This window comes from Abramis brama (genome assembly GCF_963993115.1).
Source record: "Abramis brama genome assembly, chromosome: 11".
Classification (NCBI taxonomy): domain Eukaryota; kingdom Metazoa; phylum Chordata; class Actinopteri; order Cypriniformes; family Leuciscidae; genus Abramis; species Abramis brama.
This window is the reverse complement of record NC_139973.1, coordinates 12,161,555-12,183,694: the sequence shown is the minus strand read 5'-3', so window position 1 is coordinate 12,183,694 and position 22,140 is coordinate 12,161,555. Positions and strand designations below refer to the sequence as shown.

Here is a 22,140-nt window from a genome sequence, read left to right as displayed (position 1 = left end):
TTAATCCATTTGATCCCTCCTAATGGATCATCTCACAGTATCTCTGTGCAGGTGACCCTAAGGCAACACAGTAACAACTCTTATTGTGAATTAAAGTTTGGTAATGAGCACAGTGATTATGTAGGGTTCCTTACTGCAGTGTGCTGAAGAAAGTTTGGTATGACTTTACAACATATCCCAGTTCACTAACATTCGCTAATGCATTAGGTATCATGAACTAGCAATGAACAATACACTTAAAGGGATAGTTCACCCAAAAAGTTAAATTCTGTCATCATTTACTCACCCTCAAGTTGTTCCAAACCTGTATGAATTTCTTTCTTCTGCTGAACACAAGAGAAGATATTTTGAAGAATGTGGGCAACCAAACAGTTGATGGACCCCATTGACTTCCATAGTAGGTAACAAAATACTAAGTCAATAAGTCCATCAACTGTTTAATTCCCAACATTCTTCAAAATATCTTCTCTTGTGTTCAGCAGAAGAAATAAACTGATACAGGTTTGGAACAACTTGAGGGTGAGTAAATGATGACAGAATTTTTGGGTGAACTATCCCTTTAACAGCATTTATTAATCAAAGTTAATGTAATCAATGTTAATTTATATGTAAACGAACTCATTTTTAACATTTCAAGTTGCATAAATTAACACAAGTTAATGTATTATGAATGAACATGAATTAACAATGAACATCCGTATATGTATAAACTGACATTAACCTAGATTAATAAAGGCTGAACATTTTTTGTTCATTGTTATTTCAATGATGCAACCATTTGAAACATTTGTGTAAGGTGTTACTAATTGCTGTTTTGATTGTGGGTATTTTTCTGACACTTCATCTTATTATTAAATGGATAGTTCACTCAAAAATAAATAAATAAATAAATAAAATCTGTCATTATCTACTTACCCTTATGTTGCTCCAAACCTGTATGATTTTTTGGTAACACTTTATTTTATAGTGCCCTTGTTACACGTAGTTACAATAGTTATAACTATAAATGATGCAACTCCATAATTTCATGCAACTAACCCTAAACAAACCCCAATCCTAACCCTATTGTAAGTATATGTTAATTATTATTACTCAGTACTTAAATGTATAATTACACTGTAACGCGGTCACCTTAACATAAAGTGTAACCAAAATGTTTTTTGAGCACAACCCAATGTTATTTTTTGGAAAAATGCAGGCTAGACATTCTGCTAAGTAACTTTTGTATTCTGTGAGTGGAAAATGTAATGTATATGAAAGTGAATAAAGGATGACAGAATTGTACTTTTCAAATGAACTTACAAGTGCCAAATGAATTGCGATATATCATAGGATGGGTCTATAGATGCAAGACCTAGACAGAATAATAAAATCTGCAAATGCAAATGTGTCCATAAAGATCCAGAGACACTCAGTTTCCTTGATTTCCTTTGGGCGGTGTTGCTTTTGCTGTACTTGGCGTAGACATGGATTGCAACTATTTTGCCAACTGGACTGGAGGGTGAGAGTCTATGGAACTTATGATACATTCTATGCATGCACTTTTTTACTAATAAACTGATGCTAATAGACTTTAGGCATTTCAAAATAAAATATAGTCTACTGTAGGCTATAATATATTAATTTAATCTTTAAATAACCTTTCTTTTGTGTGGAAAAATTATGCTATAAAAATCTAGAAATATAAGCAAACATTTGCAATCTACATACTAATTAATATTCCAAATCTTCCAAAATGGTTCTACTCTCTTGCCATTATTGTGCTGATTCAGGGTAGAGCTTAATACTATAACATGCAGTGACAATGGGTTTAGACATGTTGAATGCATTAAAATAATGGGTGACTATAACTAAAGGTTGAATAAACTCCAAAACAAAACCATCAGCGGTCAGTCAAGACCAGATGATGCTCCTGCCATCATTTCTAAGATTTCTCTGCCTGATGGCTTCTCCTCCAGTGGAAGGCACTATAGATGGCTCTGAAAGCTCCGCTTACATGAAAGCCGGTCTGGTTTTGACTGATGGCTGGATGACAGGTTTCCATTCATGTGAACGATCTACCAGGATTGTAAGAGACACCAAAAGTCAGAGGGTCACATGCTATGCAAGGCATTTTTTTTTCTCACGCTGACTTGGCCTAAGGATTTTTCACACCTTGACTTCTTCCAGTTGCTCTCTCACTCATAAAAAGATGAGATTGTGTGAGAGGAACGTTGTGAATCTTTTCTTCCCCCTGGTACCTGAAGAACAAAAGGCAAAGATCTCTGCCAGAGAATTGCAACCACTTAAAGAGCTTGTGGAAATATCCTTCCTGACCATTTAAAACAGCCTGGTTTTAAGGGTTTTGATGGATCTGCTGTAGCTTTCAGTTTCTGCAGTCTCATTTTTCATTTTCATCTCTCTTCTGGAGAAGTCATTGTATTACCACAGCTCAACTCTGATGACCAGTATCCACTCTTTTTTTAACTGTACCTTTAAAGTCCTGGTTCAGTCTATTCTTTGTTTATGCTCTGACAGAATCAAAAGTCAAGTCCTTTGCGTCGTGAGGTGTGTGGGCCCGCTAAAGATATAAGTAGCCTACCCAGTAGACAATATTGAACAGTAGGAAAGAGGTGGGAAAAAAGACACGAGAGTATGCATCGAGTTCCAAAATGTCTATATGCAGACGGCCCTTTCGCCACGCTCCATCTTTGCACTCTTCGTAGCAGCAGAAGAAACTCTGGCAGTCTTTTCCATCCAGGCACTCATAAACACAGGCATCATCAAACTCCTGCCAGTACATGGAGTTGTTGAGCGTGATAACTGTGGGAGGAGGACCCACAGCCAGTACTGAGTAGTTCTGTTGGACAAAAACAACATCCTTTTAGAATCTGAAGGGCTCTCGTTTTGCAATACGCATCGGAGTCATACATTTGGATGTGTTTTGCATGTACTGTACACAATATTTCATCCAATCGAACAACAAAACTATGTAAGTGTATGCGTGTGCATCTAATCTATGCCATGAGCAAAAAAAAAAAAACCTTCAGAGTAGGCTGTCAATCAAAGCATAAGATCATGGTGCCTTCTAAGAGATTCCCACTCACTTGAACTAACAGCGTTCCCTTCAGTGGGCAAGTCAAGTGCAGCATCAGTCTCTCACGGGCAGGTACAATGACCTCAAAATCTGAGCATGGTTGTCTAAATCCTTTCTCTAAACCCTTTTAGACCACACAAGGAAAAATCTCCAATAGTATTCTACCACTTATTCCCAGTTATTTGTCTCATTATAGTGACATAACTAGCAAAGCATGGTAATTACAGAACTGAAAGATAATCTATGTAAGATCACCTATAGGGTAATATTTGTTTCGTGTAAAATTGCGATGGTAATTATCCGTGCTTCTCAGCAGAGATAAGATCTAATCAAAATGAGTGATCGGCGAGAGAGTGGGAAAATTTCACCTGCGGAGACCGCCACCGGAGGAACACAATGAATAAAAAGTAAGACGCGCTTGCTCAACCATAATTTAGCATCACATTACACACATAGACAAAGACTAAGAACATCAGCCTAATGAAATCATATTTCCATACCATCTTGAGAGAAACACATATGCGAAAAGGGACTTCTGTCTGCATATATTTGATAGTAATAGTACATCACTATGTTATGAAAGTACAACAATAATAGATTCTACCTGAAAAGTCATTATTCTGTCATTCAGTATTTAATGTTTTTGAAAGGGTAAAAGTAACAATTTAATGACTTACTTGACATGTCAATATACTTGATTTGGATTGGGAGTGTTGAGTATTGAGTATACTTCATTAACCGTTGTACTGCTTTATACAGTATATATATATATATATATTTCTGACTGTATTAAAAATGGCCCTGGAAGATTTCAGCATTCATTTTAACATACATGAAACTTTGACAGGTGACTAGAGCAAGAAAATGAAACAAAGAAAAGAAAATAAATCCCTTACATATATAGTGTGAACAGCATGAATAGCTTTCTCCTAAAAGGAGAACAGGATAAACACTTGGTTCGTGCAGAACATGGTACTCACCGATCTTTTTGTCTTTTTGCAGGTTGGTTTGACAGCACTGTAGGAGTAATAATTGAGCGTGGCATACTCCATGAGAGCCGCAAAAACAAACAGGAAACAGACAGTGACAAAAAGGTCCATTGCTGTGACGTATGAGACCCTGGGTAGTGATGTCCGTGCCACTGTGCTGAGTGTTGTCATGGTTAATACTGTTGTTATTCCTGCATAATCAGAAGAGGATATTAGATGGAAAGGCTGGTAACAAGGGAAATGCCTGCTAATGAAAAATATGAGCTAAATCATCTAAAGCGTACACTGACATGGTTAGCATGAGTAAAATGTAGTTTGATATCTCGGCTGAATACAAAACATTGTTATTTTTTGGCTCTAAGCTAATTATGTGATGCTTTTTCACTGAGCAGAGCTGATTAAGTTCCATCTAAAACTCCATTGCACTGGTTGTTGTTGGACAGGAATAAAAAAAAAAAAAGCTTTGTTCCAAAATCTAGTGAGCTTTCACACTAAGCTGCCTATCTAAAATAGAACCTCATAAGTGATTGACTTGCTCTACATAGGCAGGTCTTTAATACAGGCAATATGGAAGAAAAAGAGAAATACTTTAACCACCACCATAATTCAACACTACCGCAAATTTGTATTCTTTTAAAAACAACACTATTATATGCCTTTATTGATGTTTTTCCTTTCAATTTGACACCTGTCCAGATGCTGAAGTCCTTCTCTTGCATATGATAGGAACAGAGACACCTGCAAATTAAAAAATATACCACCCACACAAACACCAAGAATCTTTGAAGCATTCTTAGCTCCACTCTTGCATGGACATTTAGAGTTGCCTCAGAGAACCAGTGACTGTGCCCCTGTTTTGCAAGGGTTTCTATGGAAACAAGCAAGCTTCATCTAATTCAGAGAGAAATTTTGCACCCCATTCCTTTATTCCTCTGCTGTTGTTGGCCACGGTGATTACCTTCACCTGTTAGACTGACTTCCCTTGTTACACTGGCACTTAGTTAAATGACTGCCTGCCTGAGTCAGAAAAGCCTGTGAATGAAATATGCATTTCAAAATGGCACTCTTTCCTGAACTGCTTAGCTCCATTTTAGCCTCATTAGTTCTCTCATCAGTTTTTACGGTGGATAAGAATGACATAACAACTGGCTGGATGTTCAAATAACTGTAATGCGGTACTTCCTGTACTTATCAGCGATATACCCAGGCTGCTGGTTTTGAGGGTTGAAAGAGTTAGTAATGATGTAGACCGGCTGTTAGGGCTGTTCGGTACTTTTCTATTCTTCCCCTACATAATTTTCCTGTTGAGACTTGAGACTTTTTGATTTTGAAAAAAAAAACTTAATATTGTGAAATGTTAGTACAATGAAACCACAGTTTTTTATTTTAATATATATTCATTTAATATAATGAATGTAATGGCAAAGCTGAAGCATGTCACATGATCAGAAATCACTCTAATATGCTAATATGCTGATTTGATGCTCAAGAAACATATAGTTTTATTATGTTGTTGAAATGTTGAAAACAGCTGTGCTGTGGAAACTGATATATTTTTAGGATTCTTTGATTAATATATTTATGTCATATTCATATCATATACAGTAATATAATTAATGAACTCATTTCCATAGACTGTTCAAAGACCAGCATTTATTTGAAAAAGAAATCAATGTTGTATCTTTATAAATGTCTTTATACTGATCACTTATACTGTCACTTCTGATCAATTTAATGCATCCTTGCTGAATAAAAGTATTACAAATCTTCATGACTCCCAATCTTTTGACTGGTAGTGTATTTTCATAATTTCTGAATTTTCATAATTTAATTTGATTGAAATGATAGTCTAACTGTAAGTAAGATTCTAATGAATTATTGTGCATTGTTTCATTCATTCATTCATCGCCATACGCAAGAGACTGTCCATGAATTTTCTTGGCAATTATGTTTCCGGGGTAGGTTGCCAGGTCTTTCCCCGACCCTACATGGCTTGGGACTCGCACACACACACACACACACACGCACGCATTCACACCAACGGACAATTTTTTGCAAAAGTTGCTCATGTCTTCAAAGACTGACTGACCACCCTATACTTGACCCCTCACTATTTTTTCTGGGTTCTGTCTTAGTCACATCCTTTTCTAACCTGACATTTCCACGGCTGTGAGTCCAAGCTCTCTCTCTCTCCCACATTTTATCTCGGCTGCCTTTCTCTCTGGACTTCATCGATCAACCTGTGCCTGTAAAGCAAATCTCTACTTTTTCTCCTACTCCCTTTCTTTCCACTGAAGGTATAATGACTTCTTTTGTCAGACAGATTAATTGCATTCATCCTTCTTTTGTATGTTGTCAGTTTATTTCCTTCTTCCAAACATAGATTGCACAGGGCCTTTTCTTCCAGTTAGCTATAGGATCAGAGTAGATACCCAATTAATGTCAATCTATGATCCCTTTTTTTTATGACCATCACAGCTCATGCTTGTTAGCTTGAGAATTTTCAGTGGGAACACCATCTCAGGCCACACTTATTTGTTGTGTGCTCGAGGTAATCGAACAAGACAGCCTTAAGGTGATGATACACAGGGCAACTTTTTGGGCAATGTTGCCGTCAACGGGCAACCAGATGAGACACAGGGTCCACGACCGATCTAAATTATCCAGATGTATATTTATTGCCCATTTTCAATGGGAAAGTGCCCAAGCAACAATCGCTCTGCAAGATTGCCCAGCAACATTGCTCAAAAAGTTGCCCTGTGTATCATCACCTTAAGAGTGGCAAGATAATCAAGCTATGCCATGAGACAGATTAAAAGCCTTTCTAAATGATGTTGCAAGATACATGCAGACCTCTCATTGAACAATATGGGGATCCTTTAAAAATGATCAAGGTCTAATTATTTGATAAATTAAAAGAAACAATGAAAAATGAAAAATTACCTTGACAAAAGTGACATTTACCAGGACAGGACATGGACTTAATCAAAGCAGGAAACTATAAAGAAATGAGTAAAGCCAACAAAAAACAGATGAAGCGCTGTAATGAAACAAGAATAAATGTGAACAAAAGGACACACTAAAAAGAAAACACATAGATATTCTTTTTATAAAAGCATTTTTGTAATGTCTTTTATTCTCATAATATGTCATCTTGGATTGTAAATAAAGCAAAACATTTATCAACCATCACAATTTTGTGAATGACTTCTGTATTTCATACACAGTGAATGATAATTTAGGGTATTCACTATAGCATTAAAGTGCCCCTATTATGCATTTTTTATTTAGTGTGTAATATAGCTGTTTATGAATGTAAAAGGTATGCAAAGTTCAAAGAACAACGTTATAAGCCGCTTTTTCACTGTCGAGCCGAACGGTTCTAAGAACGGTAAGGCACGGTTCCAGTTCTATTTCCACTTGAACAATGACATCAAACCGTTCTCTACCTGGAATTCTCAGCATGTTTGGTGAACTGTGCTGAACCGTGCTGGTAGAATGTGTGACGTCGCCACTTGTCTATTGCCGGGCTACCAATTTCTCTGTAGCTGCCAAGCGCGTGCGTTATTTGAGCAAGTAAACACAAGTTAATTTAATAATAAAATTAAAAGAAATCTCATCATCCTCCATAACACGGTCGTTATTAACATCTCATAACATCTCATACCAACCTTTAAAACGGTATAATAATGGCACTTTAAATCTTAAAACTTTACAGTGTGTACATGGCCAAAGTAACTTTTTTTAAGAAGTTTTTTTTTTTTTTTTTTTTAAAGAAACAAACATCAAGCCACACATGAATGAATCACACAAGGATCAGGTGCCTGTATTTACTGAATGTACCTAGTGCTGTTCTGGCTGGAGTTGCATCTTTTTTGATCCAAAAGGAGACCCAAGAGAGCACCACAGTAAGTATGCAGGGGATATAGGTCTGAATTGTGAAGTATCCCATTCTTCTGCTTAGGTCAAAATATACAGTCATCACCACATAGTCACCTAGAAAGAGAAAAATATGTTGCTAATGAAACATCTCTAAAAAGAAGAAGAAACCAATGGTGTCTCAAATACATTGTTGTACTTCAGTAACTAAACTTTATTCATACGTATTTATTCAACAAACCAAAAACACTTCTGAAATTTGAAGGTCATATTGTCTTTAAATTTTCTTTGAAAAGCCCTCCTGCCAGTTTTAATTTTTGTATTTTGTAAGAGACTGACCATCCTTGAAAATATCTTAGCTCTGATTCAGTTACAATCTTTCAGAATTATTCTCCTTTCTTTATTGGCATTGTATCTATCATTGTATTGTATCAAGGCTACTTTTAAGTGCTCATTTGATATAGTAGCCTAGAGACAAATCTAGGGGTGAAGCTAATATGCAAAAAATTAGCGATGCTAATACACAACATGGTTACTCACTTAAATATCACAGGCTTTATACGTGGCCTAATCTGAAGGCCTAAACAAAACCTTTTCACTTTTCTTTGTAGCCTACAGAAGTGTCAAGTGTTTCTTTTCTTTATACAGTGATAGACAGTTTCTATCCATTTTCACAGGCTGAGAGTAAACACTGAGAGTGTGTAAAATGATAGCAAATCATTTTGTTTTAACAGGCAAAATAGTTTGCAATATGTGAAAAAGAGTCTAATTGCTTTTTTCCTTGAAAATATTTTTATTCATGCTGTGTTGCAGTTCTCACATATATTGATAATTTGAAAACGGATGGGAACGCTACTGTACTGTATGCAATATTCATTTGTTAATATTTTCAGTATCTATTTTTATCTCTCTCTGAAAATAGGAAAAAATACTATATAACTTTGATTTAATATAACTTCAATGTAACATCAGTTTGCACCAGGAAATTCCATTTTGCATCATCCTTGTATAACACATTTGGTATATGAATATGAGGATATAAAAAATCGTATTCAGCCCATTGACCATGTTCCCACTAAGATTTACTAAGCCCGGAGAAAATGTCATTCAATAATGCACGTACAAGTAGTGCTTTAACTGAAGTGACATTTTAACAGCTTACAATCTTCTGGACCCAGAGATTTCAATCTTAATGGAGATCGATTAAGATGCAGGAGGTACATTAAAGTGAATATAAAAAGAAATTCTATACGTTTACTGTCAAGAGAAACAACCTCATATATCATTGGTTGGTTCTAGAGCATAAAACCTGCATTAAACAAATGCAAATGTCAGTCTACCAGAAAATACAATGGTGTGATGAATCCAGGACATTAAAAAGGTAGTTGCTTGAGAAAATAGGTCAACACTAGTTTAGCATAATTTAATAATGTAAATTAAAGGGAGATATTATACTGATCATTTTTATTCATACCACGTTGGATGAGAATCCCTGGGTTAGAAACCATTGCTTTGAACCAAACTTCTAGCTCTAAAGCATACATTATGATATTTACATCACCGTTCAAAAGTTTGGGTCAGCATATTAAAAAAAGAAATTAATACCTACTTATAACTACTTATAATCCTTATTCAGTAGTGATAAATTGATCAAAAGTGACTGACTTTTACAATGTTACAAAATATTTCTATTTTAATATATGCTGTTCATTGAACTTTCTATTAATCAAAGAATCATGAAGAAAAATATATCATGTTTCCTGCAAAAAATGTTAAACAGCGCACTGATAATAATACAACTGTTTCTGAAGATGTGACACAGAAGACTAGAGTAATGATGCTGAAAATTCAGCTTTGCCATCACAAGAATAAATAATAAATATATTCAAACAGAAAACCGTTATTTTAAACTGTGATAAGATTTCACAACATTACAGTTTTCACTGTATTTTTGTATCAAATAAATGCAGCCTTGGTAAGCATAAGAGACTTCTTTAAAAAAAAAAAAACATTCTGACCCCAAACTTTTGAACGGTAGTTTACATCAGCCTTCGAAAAATTATATTTATCAATAGCCAATTAATAATCAAACTTTACTGATTATTATACTTTCATTTGATCCAAACAATAGAGTAGACAATTACCTGCAGTTGTCTTAATTATATCTGTGGTGTTCCTCAGGCCCATGAAGTCGAACTGGTAAAGTCTCCATGACTTCTGATCAGCCGCCTGCACTGAGTTCCTCCTCCACTTGTAAATCATTTCATCTCGTGGGTATCCATCTGTAATTACATAGAGCATAAGCCAGTGACCCCTAGCGCCCCCTTCACTTGTGATGGATACCTGAGTGCAGCCCAGTGCCAGGCATCCAACTGCAGCATTTGTCTCTAGCCCAGAGCATGTTAATAAAACGCACATCACGGGCACAAGGAAGACAAAGGCAGAGAGAGAGAACAAGTAAATGAGAAGTTTGGTTCGATTAAACACAGCATCCATCTTAATGCTGACACCTAACCTTGAGACGTATGCCTCTCGCGTACAACCTGTGGCCCAGAATAGAGATTTCAAACAGCTGTCTCTTGAGGCTCGGAAACTTTAATCTTAAGCATGATCACTGATGCTGCTCTTGCGTTGATTATCCATGTCTCTTAAATATTGCTAAGTGTATGGTTAAAATTCTACCTTAAAGGGATAGTTAACTCAGAAATGAAAATTCTGTAATCATTTACTCACTCTAATGTCGTCGGAAACGACTTGCTCTCTAAAAAGAGAATTTTTGATTTCAATGTGATTAAAGATGCATGCCACCACACTTCCATACAATAGCCATACTTTGGAAAGAAATCCTTATTCACTGAAAAGCTTGGTGAGTGTCTCTACTTGCCTAGTTCATGAGAGATGTGATGTCGGATCTTTTCAATGAATCAGTTTACAGTTCTTAAACTGCTCTGAATTATTTGTTAACGACTCAGTACCGGTTTATGCGTGGCAAAGAGTGACCAGAACAAGTCTTTAAAATTAAATGGAAGTAAGAAATTCATACAGGTTGGGAAAAAGACATGAAGTAAATAATGACAGAATTTTCAGAACCGTCATTTCAAGCAGCAAGAGTGCTGGTGTTCAAATCAGCTACTTATGTTCCACAATGTCTGAAGATAGTTGAAAGAGTTAAAGAGAGCATTATCTGATAAGTGAGTGGATGCACTTCGCCCAGACATTGTGATTAATAAAACAGCATGATTAGATTTCCACACAAATACATATTAATGCTGTTGAACACGCAAAAACCTGTGCTGTTAAATGACAATCGAGCCTAATAGCCATCTGAGGTAATTGTCATTCTCTTAACAGATTAAACACACTAAATATGAAAAATGTTTTATTTTATTAAAATCTCCTTGGTGTATGCAGAGGGCATTCAAGTAGCAATGAAGATGGACTTGATCACAATCGGTTGACATTTTACACTACAGATTAATAATCAGACAGATTTGTAAAAATCTGCTGACTGAAAACATTTTTGTGGTATAATGGTCCAAATGAATGCTCAGCAAGCGCCAAAAGCAAAATTGGCTTTGGCAAGTAAAAATAAAATTAGCTAATGGTAATTTGGATGGACTTGAAACTAACTGCTAAATAAGTGCATGGTTTAAACAGCGAGAACAATAGTCCGACCCTTGTTGTTTTAATCTGATGTAAATCATGCTGAGCGAATCAAATTAAAGACATTCAGTACTGTGCAAAAGTCAAAATCTTTAGCTTTACTGTGCCAGCAGGAAACATTAATTTATGATTTTGTGCTTACCAGTACATACATGGCCTCTGTCAAACTCTAAATGCCTTTTTGTCACTCCAAGCAAAACTGTAAAAACACCTACTGTTTTCCTTTCAATCATACTGTTAAACTGTTTGTTCCTCAGACATTATCAAAAGTAGCCAGCTGTGTCCAGCTTGATGCCACACTTCTGTTCTCTTTATATTATACTGAGTTCATTAGGTGGCAGTGGATATCTCTTTAAGTTTCTTTTGATAATTATCCAAGGTCAGTGTAAAAGATACATTCCTGCTTCATTTGATCCCAAAAGTTGCCCTGCCACCCCCTGTCTCTGCCTCCCCCATTTGCATTGTCCTCGGTTCATTACTGTATAACCCTTAGGTCATGATGCGCTAAAAGGTACAAGCAAATTCCACTTAATCAGAGGAAAAAATAGCCATCGCCATGGGAACCAGAACACCATTCATTGGCTTCAGTGGGTGAAGAAAGGGGCGCTGATGAATCACAGCATGCAAGAGCTTCCCGTGATGGTGGGAAGATCAGGCAGCGGGAGGAAGACTATGAGAATTAAACCTAATAGGGTGTGTGGAGAATGCCTTGCTAGCACAACAAATAACATTGTAATTTCATCATTCATCAACAAAGGAGCTTACTATTGATTTATGGAAGACTAAATGCGAGTCATACATTTTAGTTTAAACATCCTGCCTCTGTCCGCCAAAGTGCCAGAGAATGTCATGGACATGTAGGCAAAAAGGATTTATGGCTCATCTTATGACCCGGGCCGCAGCAATACCATCAAATAAGGAAAGAATAAACAGATTGATCTTAGTTTAACATTGAATCATTTTACACACGCACGCACGCACGCACGCATGCACACACGCACACGCACACACACACACACACACACACAAAAACTGCTTACCTCCACACTAGTGTCTCCTAGTATGATTTTTTTAAATATACACTGTATATAGTAACTGATTATATATATATAAAACTAAATTCCTGGAAAAAAGGATGTTTTATAGACCTTGTGACCCCGGTCCACACATGAGGTTTTTATCAGTGCAGGACTAGAGCACAACTCTAATAGTCTCAAAGCAGAGCTGGCTGGTTGGCTTTTGTGTTGACTGAGATTAGAAAGGATGCAAAGACAGGCAGACCAGTTCTGAATGAACACTGTCAGAGCTAAAACTACCTCTTTCCAAAATAACAGACAGCCTCAGAAACAACTGACATAGATATACTGCTCAAAAGTTCCAAACTTTTTTGAGATTCTTTAAGATATTTTTTTTAACTCTCTGGGGTCTGAGGTGTTTTTTGTGTTTTGACATGCCCTGACATTTGTGCCTATTTCTGTTACTTATAAAATGTTCATGGCTAAAGTCTCATTACACTGTATTGAGCACAAACTCTGCTACAATAATATGTGAGCAGCACGTATGCAAAAGTTTGTAATTTTGAAGAAATTATGTTTAAGTCACTGAAATAAGGCCATAAAACCCATACTTACCATAACTACTTAAGACTTTTGAAAAAATTTATCTTGTAGCCTAGCGTTTTTGCTTCAAAACGATCATCCTGTCCACTCATTCATATAAAACAATATATTGATTTAAATTTGTAAGACACGTTTTTTTTCAGGAAGGCTTACGTGGGGAGGGTGTGCATGAATATTAATGTATCATTTCCAAGGTGTTTGCTTTTTCATTTTACCATGTTCATGTACATTGTTAGGGTTATTTATTTCATGTTATTGAAATAAGTCTTTCATGCTCACCAAGTCTGCATTTATTTGATCAAAAATACAGTCAAACAGTGTTATTGTGAAATATTATTGCAAATGAAAAAACAGTTTTCTATGATAATATATTTGGAATTATTTGTATTTATTCCTATGATGGCAAAGCTGCATTTTCAGCATCATTACTCCATTCATCAGTGTCACATGATCCTTCAGAAATCAATTATGCTGATTTGGTACTCAAGAAACCATTCTTACCGTGATTCTTTGATGAATAGAAAGTTTAAAATAATATATATTTAAGAAAATAAATCTATTGACATCTCTTTGTCACATTTGATTAATTTAATGTGACCTTGATTAGAAGTATTAATTTCTTTTAACATTACTTTTGAATGGGAGTGTATCACAGTTCCCATAAAAAATGTAATCAGCAAAAACATTGTTCTCGACATTGAGAATAATTATAAATGTTTCTTGAGCATCAAATCAGCATATTAAAATGATTTCTGAAGGATCATGTGCCACTAATGTAATGTGTAGTAATGACTTTGCCATCACAGAAATAAATTAAACTAAACATGTATATTCAAATAGAAAACAGTTATTTTAAATTGTAATCATATTTGGCAATATTAATGTTTTTACTGTATTTTGTATAAAATAAATGCAGCCTTGGTTAGCATAAGAGACTTCTTTTAAAAACGTTTAAAAAAAATCTTAGAATCCAAACTTTTAAACGGTAGTGATTTTTTTTTTTTAGGGTCATTATGATACATTTATGATAAAACAGTATTTTCTTTCATTTTCTTTGATGTGTAAAAATTATCCACGGCTCTCCCCTATATAAAAATAAATTAAACGTATAAAACAATATACCCTTATAGCATTATACTGTGTCAATATTTGATATATTAATACATTTCGATTAAACGTTCTTTCCTTATGAAAAGCAGCTCCAAATACAATTTGAATAAAATTAGCATGAGCTCTGTCTTTTGTTATTTGATGAGCAAGAAGGGGGAGAAGAAAAATACAGCAATGAAAATAATCTTGAGTGACACCATTGATACAGAGATGTGGGGAATCAAGTAGAGTGGAGCTTTATATCTCACCAACAAAAGCAGAGCGAGAAAATTCTTTAGTCACACATTTTTAAAAGAGATTGCAAAATCATCTCCTCTTCGCTCAATAATCAGGACAGCTAGCATACAACATTTGCATGAATATGCACAGAGACAAAGTCACATTCAGACCAGCTGAGACATGGGTAAAACAATGGCTTTAGTCAAGGATGGTGTGACAGATTTGGCCTTAAGTGCTAAAGAAGAAAATAAACATGATGGTTATTGAGGATAAATGACTAGGGAGTTTTAGATCTGCTGAAAGTGGGTGTCGCAGACGGATTTCAGTGTAGCCGTGGGCCACGCAGAGGACACAAGAAGAGAGGAGTTATAAAAATGTGCACAGGCAAGCCAAAAAATAGTAAAAAGAGTAAACAATCAAAAAAGGAAAGAGTGAATTAAAAAACACCCTTGCTGCAAAATAGACATTTTAATATAAGCCTGGCTGTGATATATGACTATATCAACTTCTGTCATAACAACTCTCGGAGTGATTGGCATGGTAATGGATATGACAATGTTGTATGTTTGGTCTTGGCGGAATAAATCTGCTGCGGCAGAGCAAGTACGGGAATTGCTATTGCCAATACATACACGACACGCTGTGAGCAAGTAAGACATGCTGCAGCTGTACAATATAGCGTACATGAATTACCCGTAGCAGATTTATACAGGTGGAGCTGGGGAAGGTGGAGGGTTTCTGAAAGTGTGCTGCACTGCTAAGGCAAATGCTACCTAAGTATGTGAAGGTTGAGCAGCGAGCTCATTGGCTATTGAATACGGCAGGAACCAATCAGCTGTGCCCTATAACGATGTGATTATGAACAGGTGAGTTAAAGGACCTATTAGCCTGCACCATCTAGTGCCATTTATCCATGCCAGAACTTTGCATTTATATACTTTATATTCAGTGACTCTTCCTGCAGGTTACAATATATCACCAGTAGGTGGCGATAAGTGACTCTCTTAATGAGTGAATCATTGAATTATTTGTATTCATTCAAACATTTTGATTCATTCCGGAACAATTCAAGTGACTTTTTTATCAGTGTGTCATTGAATCATTCACTCACCGTTTTGTTCAAAAACGCTGATTCATTCAGAAATGAAATGCCGCCTACTGTGTGTCACTTGCAAAATGAGAAACAGATCTGCTGCAGCTTTGTTTGGAACTATTTTCATTGTCAGATAAAAAACAGACAAAGTAACTGGCATTGAGTCTAAAATGTAAGTTACACAATATTCTTATTTCCTGAACTGTTGTGTAAAAGCAATATCACACAAGTCACGCATTTTCCAAGCAAATTACTGTACATGTTTCTGTAAGTAAAATGATCAGGATATTATGACCTGGCACAAAAGAGCTAAATCATAAGTTATGACAGCATGTTAGCGCAGGTGTTGATTAATGTGAGTAACAGCGAGAAACAGACATATTGTAGGCATCACTTTGTTTTAAAAATGTTGTGGGGATAGACAGATGGGGGTGGCGAAACCATAAAATGACAAAGGCTCAGCTCATATTAGCTCAGCTCATATCTCAGCTCAGATTTAATTATGCACAAATAATTTAACATGAGGTAGCAATCTTTCTTTTCAACCAATTCAAGTGCTCAAACTTGTGAACAATTTTAATTTGGCAAGCAAAAGTCCTGCTAGCAAATTAAGGTTTTCTGCAGATCTTCTGCTAAAACAAATAACGTGCTATATCTAGACACTGATCAAACCAAAAGGCAATTTTCAATGATGCAGAGAATGAGAAATGAGCAGCTAATGGCTTTAAATTTTCTAATCATCAAAACTATATGAATGACTTTCTTCTGTGTAACACAAAAGATGTGATCAATGGTGTCTAATCATGTTGTTTGGACTTCTTTGGTGTTCTTCTTTTGTATTGAAGTTCCAATATGCAGCAACTTTACTATTGGGTTGAGCTTTTATTGAGGGTCGGGCATTCATTTCACCAACAGTTGCTTTTTGTAATATACCTTTGTGTGCATTAACATGATCTAAATCTACTTGAGGAAATTTTGTTCCCACTTCCCAGCAATCCTTAATCATTAATCTTCACCAACTCCTCTGACATCTAGGCATTAAGAGACAGAGTTAAAATAAAGAGCTGTGTTTCAAACAGAAGAGGTGCATGATCAAAAGGTAATCACAGCAGTCCCTATCATCATTTAAAAATTCCCACTTTATTTAATGAACTGATTCTGTCCTAGATCTGCACTATAATTGGTGTCTGAGTGTGCTGCTCAATTTGAAACATAACATCCTCCCTTTGTTCAACTCACAATATGACTGATTGCCTTTTTAATCAAAGCTTGAAAATAAGAGTGTTAGCCTACTTTTATTTTTTGTCAAATATATACCATTTTCATTTAAAACTTTCAGCTGCATAAACTTTGTCATCACTTTTTATTTTATTTTATATTTGTATGTTTGCAAGCCTTTGATGGTTGTGTAAGTAAAGATAATGGGAAGGTCCTCTAATTTCACAGACCTTTTAAGTTTGGATTATGACAGTGATTTGATTCCATGAATGACTTGAGGGATCATTAAACTGAATGAGAAAAGATGTTTTGAAGTTGACATTATTACAACATTTGAAAATATAGAGATGTAACCACAATATGTTGCAGACGATAAGAGTGGAGAGAACATAAAACAAATTAATAGAAGAATTCCTATTAAATTTCCTAATAAAAGACACAAGGTTTATTATGCTTTATGTGTTGCACAGCAGAAGCAAAAGCTGCTAAAAAAGCTGCCAGTCAATTTGATTTTAGAAATTATTATTATCTTGTGAACTGCATTTTTGCATACTGGTTAGTCACTTCCTATAATTTCCAAATCTCTTCATCATTTCGTGTAACCTGTCGCTTCTTCATTCTTACACATTACTGCGAACATTAATGTGAGCAAATTATTCTCTGGAATATTCTCCGTTAATAACCCCTACATCTGTCTAGATCTGTTTTTGACCATCCTTTGAAAATGACCAATAAATGATCGGGCATGTCTGAGTGGAAGTGCCATCAGAGCATTCATAACTGCCTCTATATGCAGAGTAAAAAGGCTTTGATGGAAATGGTTATGTCTTCCCCTCCAAGCGAATCCATGAAGGGAAGCCAAAGCAATTCGATGAGTTAATGGCACCAAGGTGATTCTGTGCGGCAGGAAAAGCAGATCCCATCGGTTAGGGCCACAAAAGGTGTTTTTTTGCAGGAATTGCAAGCACACGCAGCACTTTCCCACCTTTTAAATCAGTCTGAACAATCCATCTATCTTCATTACAGACTGTGTAGAGTTTCATGACCAATGACTTTTCAACAGGTCTCCAAACGGTATTTAGGTCATATGTCTTGATGGATTTTATGCATGATGCATGGACACAACCAGGTATTGCTTTATCTGAATAATGTGCCTTTGTAGTGACCATTATAGTATGGAAAGTGTGTACATATTTGTTCCATTTGAATTCTTTATTCTTCCACTACAACACAAATCATACTTTGCTGTGATGCAATGTGCAATGTGCAATTGCAGATGCCATATTTTTCTAAATAATGACACTATTGTCTTGAATAACGACACTATTGTCTTCCCTACCTCTAAACCTACCCATCACAGAAAACTTTCTGCATTTTTACATTTTAAACAAACAAAAAAAAAAACCATTATTTAGTATGGCTGGCTGGTCCGCACAATGTAGGTGATCTAAGGTTTTACTATCTTTGTGGAGACATTCGGTCCCCACAATGTAATATAAACCTGTACACACACATACACACACACACACACACACACACGCACATGCACACAGAAAAGCTATATGACTTTCATGTTGGTGTAGCATATGAAGACTTTTAAATGTCTAAAATGTATGTGTGTGTGTGTTTTTTTTAGTCTACCAGTTAAGAGCCTGCATCCTTTTTCCGGCCTCACTTCACTGTCTGATGAAATAAAAGACAAGAAAAAAATAATGTCACTTTTAAATAGTGAAAGGTCATAGCCAGGAGGCAGGTGATAAACACGGGTAGAAAAGTGCCCACTGCTCTCGATTCTTGTTTCAACCGGACCAGAGCGGACAAACCTGATGCCTGGTGTCAGGTCTGTTAAACACCTGAAAGCTCCTCGTTCCCTGCAGGGCAGGTACAGACACACTGGCTGGGGAGCGTTTCATTTGTCTGTTTGTTTATGCACACAGAGACTATAGCACTGTATGTTTGAGTCTGTTAAATATGCTTTAGAGGACAAGCTGCTGTGCTGGGCAGCGAGGTGTGAAATATTAAAATAATCTTTCTGGCAAACTGCTCCTCTTGGGTGCAGATGGGGGACCGTTTTCTCTGTGACTGATACAGGGGAGGCATTTCAGTCCAAGTATATTCGCTTCTAGTGGCCGCTAACATGAAAAGGTCTGCAAGGTCCTGCCTGATGGGCATTAACCTTCATTTGCATATCAATTGAATTCAAAATGCAAGGCTTGGAAACCCTGCGCCTGTTTCTCAAAAACAAATGCCAAATGCAGCAGGGAAATGGAAGAAAGTAGCTTAGAGGAAGAAAAGGGGGTCCTGAAGCTTGAGGGATTGCTTAATATGGCTCTTTCCTCAACAGTGAACACTCGGACCTTTACTGTGTTTTAGAGGCCCTATGGAGAAGGTCTGGCTATTAGACAAAGAGAATTAAAATTATCCCTAAAAATACCAAAAAAAGAAACATTACTCACATCCTCTCAAGAAGCCTCAAATGAATTACTTCATCATATAATACCTGATTCCTGATCTCCATCCTGACACCTCAAGTAGTAACATCACATCATACTACAAAATTTCATTATGTATCCATCAGAGGAAGTGTAAACATGTACTACAGCAGTCAAATAAACAGGACTGATTGTGCAAAGTGGGACAGGTGATCAGCAAAAGTGGGATAGTGGTTTTATATTTATATAGAAAATGTCTGCTGGAATTGAAATGGACTACTGCTTCTTCTGCTGCCGCCACACACGCACAAAATACAAATTTCTTCAGTGAAGTTTTGCCAAATAAGATCTGGAAAATGGAATGTTTTTACTGGCGGTCTATTAGTCCTAACCAGCTTGATTAAGGTCTACCAAGTAAATCTCAGCCCAATCAAGTGGAAGTTATTCTGATCCAATATTGAACCATGAAAAAGACCATAAACGACTAGCATGGTCATGTAAAACCAGCTACAATCAGAAGAACACTTACACTACCATTTGTAATATCATTGCTATAGTGCAGCTACAATTAAGTTATGAGGAATATCCAACCATTGTATAACATGATTCATGGTAGCTCATAAAAGTCTGATGATTAACTATCATAATTCATCTGAACAGTTAAGTGTCCCACTTTAGCAAACATGTTGAGTTAAAGGGGAACACTACAGATCTTCGCAAATAATTAGACATATACCATCCTCTTGGTTCCTGCCTTAATGTCATGCTCAACTGACCATCATAAAAAACATTAAAAAAAAAAAAAAAAAAATCCATATCTACTATGATGTTGTCAGGCAAATGAAAAAAATAATAATAATTCAGAATGACACAGACTCTATTGGAAATTACTAATAACTGTTGCATTTTATTATCCCCTGATATTTAAAGGGCAATTGATCATGACATTTATTTCAAGTTCATGGCAAATATTTGTCCCCTGATGTCCAAGTTTTGCTGGATCCAAACGTTTCAGTGCAAAAAATAAATCTGATATTATAGATCAGGAAAATGTAACACATTTGGTTTAAGCATATTGTCCAACACAGGAGGACCACAACTTCTGCATCTTAGGGACCAGTGCCAAAGACAGCAGTGTGCGGAGGCAAAACAGAGAAGACAGATGGTTTGCAAGGCATAAATGATGTCATAATGATGCATCCCTGGACGGTGAGGAGAGGGTAGGGGTCTACAACATCTCTTATGAGCTACATACAATGCTGTCCTGACATCTCTACATCGGCATTTCGGCCCAATTCAAACTCACACAGCGATTGTGATTCACAGCATCAGGCAGGTGATTCCCTCAGTGATCTAAATTCATACCTACACTGAAGCAATTCCCGGAGCAATCTGGGAGTGGCAATACGTGATAAGGTGAAGTGCCAAGGATATTCCCATTGTAATACCACTAATGAAGCCATCTTCAAACATCTTCAAACCATGAGAATTAAATCATGTTATATTGAATGATCTCTGTCAGAAATGAAGATTCCCCTGCAGAAGCATGAAAGACAGTTGAAAAGGGTGAGTTTCTGAACACAGACACTCCACAAATGCCAAGTCATTCAAGTTTGCCAAATCACCTGTGAATGCAAAATTGTCAAGGAGCATTCAAATATTTTTTTTATTTCTATATAAAAGCTAACCATCTGTTTGTTTCCCCTGATGGTACACCTACTGTATCATTATAAGGACATTTCATAAGTTTAATGGTTTTTATACTGAGCTAATGACGTTTTATAGCCCCTAACCCTACCATCACAGAAAACTGTCATTTTTCATATTCTCAATTGCACATGGAATGATTTCATTTGGCCCCAAACTAGTATCTTCTTGATTAATAGTATACTCACATCACAAGACATGCAATCTTTCTAATTGTTTACACAGATATCACAATTGCATTAACTATAAAATCTATTTTAAAAAGTAACAAACATTGTTATACAACTAAAATAAAATAAAAAATAGAATGAGAATAAGCATGAGAAGGGGAAAAGAAAGGTGGAAGAGTGGAAAGTGGTGGAGAGAGTTGAGGAGGAGAGGAAGAGTGGAACAGGTAGAAAGAGAGGAGAGAGTGCATAGAAAAAGGAGAGGGCATAGAAAGAGTAGAAAGGGGAAAAGGAGAGGGTGAAGAGATAGGTCAAGTAGAGGACATTGGTGTAGTGGAAAGAATAAGAAATTGTAAGAATAAATGAAAAGAAAGCAGGATGGAAGAGGAGTGAAAAGATGTACAGTAGAAGGTACAGACTTTCAAATGTAATGATATTCACCCTAATTGACCATGTAATAAATCATGGCTTCTTGAGAGAAGCAAACAGATCCAAAGTGTTACTACGGCATTTCACATCTATATTTAAGAGTATTGTACTATACGATGATTGCTGATTTGTAGTTTTGAGAAAGCCTTAAAGTAGCAAGTTCTGTAAATTTCTCAAAAAAAAATTCAGAACTGAAGTTCAAGAACACTGAGGATGACCCTGCATGTTTTTTTTTCAACGGAATAAGAGCATGTCATTGGTAATCAATACCACCAACCAAAATGGAAGAGCCCAGTGGAGATGTTGAGGCAGAAGAACCATGTATTCAACATTCACAACGATTTTTTCCCTCCCATAATGTATGAAAAGAATATATTTTGTGATGTAGATGAAATTCTCTGGCCAGATGTAAATTAGAGGCGTGATCAATAAAGTTCAGTGATTGCAGTACTGTACAACAGTAAACATTTGCTGCATGTTTGTGTATGTAATTTTCGGGGCAGAAGGAAAAACTTGTATAAGTTTAGTTAAGCATCCTT

At 36.2% G+C, this 22,140-nt stretch overlaps 1 protein-coding gene across 1 annotated transcript in view; it reads right to left on the bottom strand.

The window, feature by feature from the left end:
• Nucleotides 1–2,560: 2,560 nt before the first annotated feature.
• Nucleotides 2,561–22,140, bottom strand: part of gabrg3 (gamma-aminobutyric acid type A receptor subunit gamma3) — a gene marked incomplete at its 3' end in the record, with an annotated part of 124,336 nt that continues 104,756 nt past the window's right edge. Inside the window, exons 6-9 of the mRNA XM_084128016.1 lie at nt 10,089–10,226; nt 7,909–8,061; nt 4,057–4,256; nt 2,561–2,839 (exon numbers count right to left, since the gene is read on the bottom strand). Of these exons, the coding sequence (XP_083984142.1) occupies nt 2,561–2,839; nt 4,057–4,256; nt 7,909–8,061; nt 10,089–10,226 (770 nt within the window). The remainder of the gene's footprint in view (nt 2,840–4,056; nt 4,257–7,908; nt 8,062–10,088; nt 10,227–22,140) is intronic.